Source organism: Blastomyces dermatitidis (genome assembly GCF_000003525.1).
Source record: "Blastomyces dermatitidis ER-3 genomic scaffold supercont1.1, whole genome shotgun sequence".
In the NCBI taxonomy this organism is placed as follows: Eukaryota; Fungi; Ascomycota; class Eurotiomycetes; order Onygenales; family Ajellomycetaceae; genus Blastomyces; species Blastomyces dermatitidis.
The window spans coordinates 2,897,757-2,900,242 of NW_025544774.1; the positions used below are offsets into that span (position 1 = coordinate 2,897,757).

At 47.1% G+C, this 2,486-nt stretch overlaps 1 protein-coding gene across 1 annotated transcript in view; it reads left to right on the forward strand.

Annotated features, from left to right (window-relative positions):
- Window positions 1-2,285, forward strand: part of BDCG_00388 (dDENN domain-containing protein) — a gene marked incomplete at both ends in the record, with an annotated part of 3,831 nt that extends 1,546 nt beyond the window's left edge. The window contains 5 exons of the mRNA XM_045415901.1: window positions 56-116; window positions 172-231; window positions 300-1,638; window positions 1,749-2,000; window positions 2,146-2,285. Coding sequence (XP_045271741.1) covers window positions 56-116; window positions 172-231; window positions 300-1,638; window positions 1,749-2,000; window positions 2,146-2,285 — 1,852 coding nt within the window. The remainder of the gene's footprint in view (window positions 1-55; window positions 117-171; window positions 232-299; window positions 1,639-1,748; window positions 2,001-2,145) is intronic.
- Between the last annotated feature and the right edge of the window lie 201 nt (window positions 2,286-2,486).

Sequence of the window (2,486 nt, forward strand, 5' to 3'; positions counted from 1 at the left end):
TCTGCACCGAAGCCTTTAGCCCCTTATTCTTCGAAGACCCAAGTTGAGATCGCAGTGCGAGAATTGCGTCTTTTGCCCGAAAGGAAGCGATCAATGAATTGCCTGGTTCTCGAAATGTATGTGGCATGGTAAATCCCACTTGGTTCAAGACTTTGACTGACCGAAACATAGACCGACTTGTATGCACTCTTCCGCTCGCTTTCAATCTCAAATATAATCATCTTGTTCGAAGTAAGTTTATAGTCAAGCCTTGTTCTAAACACAAACTTTCCTGAATTCCTTGCCTAACTAAACTGCAGTACATCCTTGTTGAATCCCGTATAATTCTCCTGTCATCTCATGCTGCCATGTTGCACTTGGCAAGCAAAGCCCTCGTTGATCTGCTCTTTCCATTTCAATGGACAGGCGTCTTTATCCCTATCCTACCTGCCCGGCTTATCCAAGCACTCGAAGCGCCTTGCCCCTATATTGTGGGAATTGAGCGGAGGTACGAAAAGGCGGAGCTTCCTTCTGATGACTTTGTACTTGTAGACCTCGACCAAAATGAGATCGAAAGCACGGCGAGACCTACTCCTTTACCTCGCCATCATCGTCGCAAGCTACAATCCCTCCTTCAAATGGCTGCTCCTCTCCATAATAGATACGGAGTTCACCCTGGAGCCCCTTCCTATGCAATTGAAACTTATCCATTCGACTCATTTCCTGGCGAAAACCAATCGATTTTCTCACCTAGGGCGCCGCCCACTCAACTCGCTAAATACGTGAGCGTAAATTCTACGGCGTTCGGCCAGGATCCCTCCGTCTCTCCAACTTCACCAATTTTTAATGTCTTTTTAAACGCTCGGAATGATGTAGCCTTTTCTAGGGGGCATGACCGCCCGACAACAAGCTCAACATCGAAGGCTGGCACTCCGCCCTCCCCAAAAGCTTCTGGCAGCTCTTCTCCGACCTCAAATAAATTCCCCACTTTGCCTCCTACACCTATATCTCGCAACGATTCAGGATTTGCCCTCCAATCATCGTTGCGGGAGAAGAGATCAGGTCATTTCGATGCCGGTTCCCGCAGAAGTTCGTCGTTCGGTGACAGAAAGCCCAGTATACCCAGGCGACCTAGTGCTCCATTCCTCAGCCATACCTCTAGCCTATCTATATCAACTATCAATACTGACAACGGGACATCTGTTTATGCACCATCCATATATGCGCAATCCACTGTGGCAGCGTCGACTATCATGCCGAACTCGTCCCAACAACCACTACGTAACCCTGCTGGTACCACGATGGTAGAGGGACACTGTCTACAACTACAACCATGGGATGACAGGACTCCTTGTTCGATATGTGACGAAAAGGCCGAGGAAGGCATGTACAAATGCTCATCGTGTAGCACAATTGTCCATACCCGTTGTGCATCCCAGATTACCCTCGTATGCCCAGCTGCGTTCAATCCTGAACAGGTCCGTGCCGCATTTGTCCGGTGCTTCGCAAGTCTGCTCTACACATATAAGAAGTTTCTCCGACCTGCAACGGGGGACAAGAAAAAGGCCGGTATGAGTTACACTTTCAACATGGATGCATTTCTCAAAAGCTTGCCACACGAGCACGCGGAATACATGACTATACTCCAACAAACGCAAGGTATGTTGGACATAAGACACCCGCAATTATATATTAGTATCCAAACCTGCCCCTCGCCAAGAGCCACGACTGATGTTGTCTAAATCTATAATTCTAACATTTCTTCGCAGGGTTCAATGAGTTTATCAGCGAGCGCGAACAATCATCTCTTTCATCCAGAGATCCCCGAGTTACGCTGTTTGACGAGATTATATTATCAAAACGCAACCGCGGCCGAACATCGATCTTCTCAGGTCGCATGACAACCAATTTCTTATCGGATACGTCAGACCATCTCTGGCGCTCGGCAAGCGCAACTTATATACCCAGCAGCCTGCATCAGGCCACCAACTCAAATGATTGGAAAAGCGCCGTTGCGAGAGGTTAGTTTAATGCTAGCCTTCTTTCCTGCTTTTATTTTTATTTCCCCTTGCAGAAATACATCGTCGAATTCATCTCTGAATATACACCTATACTTTATTGTTTTGATTTTATTGACACTTTGTTTCGCTAACCTTTTCTCGATAGCTCCCGCAAAGCTGGATCCGAACCACATGGAAGAGCCGCGCATGATTCAAGGGGCAACCCGAATATCCAAAACTACAAATAACGCGAGAAGAAAACCGGTCCCTAAGTTTCAAAATGACAACGTTGGTTGGCCGCCCTAGTTGGCCGCCCTAGTTGCCTAAGCGCCCGCATCAAAGACGAGGAGGTTTGAGAGCGATCAGCTCTCTTATCTATCTATCTATCTATCTATTTATCTCTTTTCCGGACTTGTGATTCGTCCCCTTTTTGCTCTACACTTATTACTACGTTTCATGATATCCCCAATACCCTCTTCTCCTATTTTGCGCTTGTATTCTCTTTCC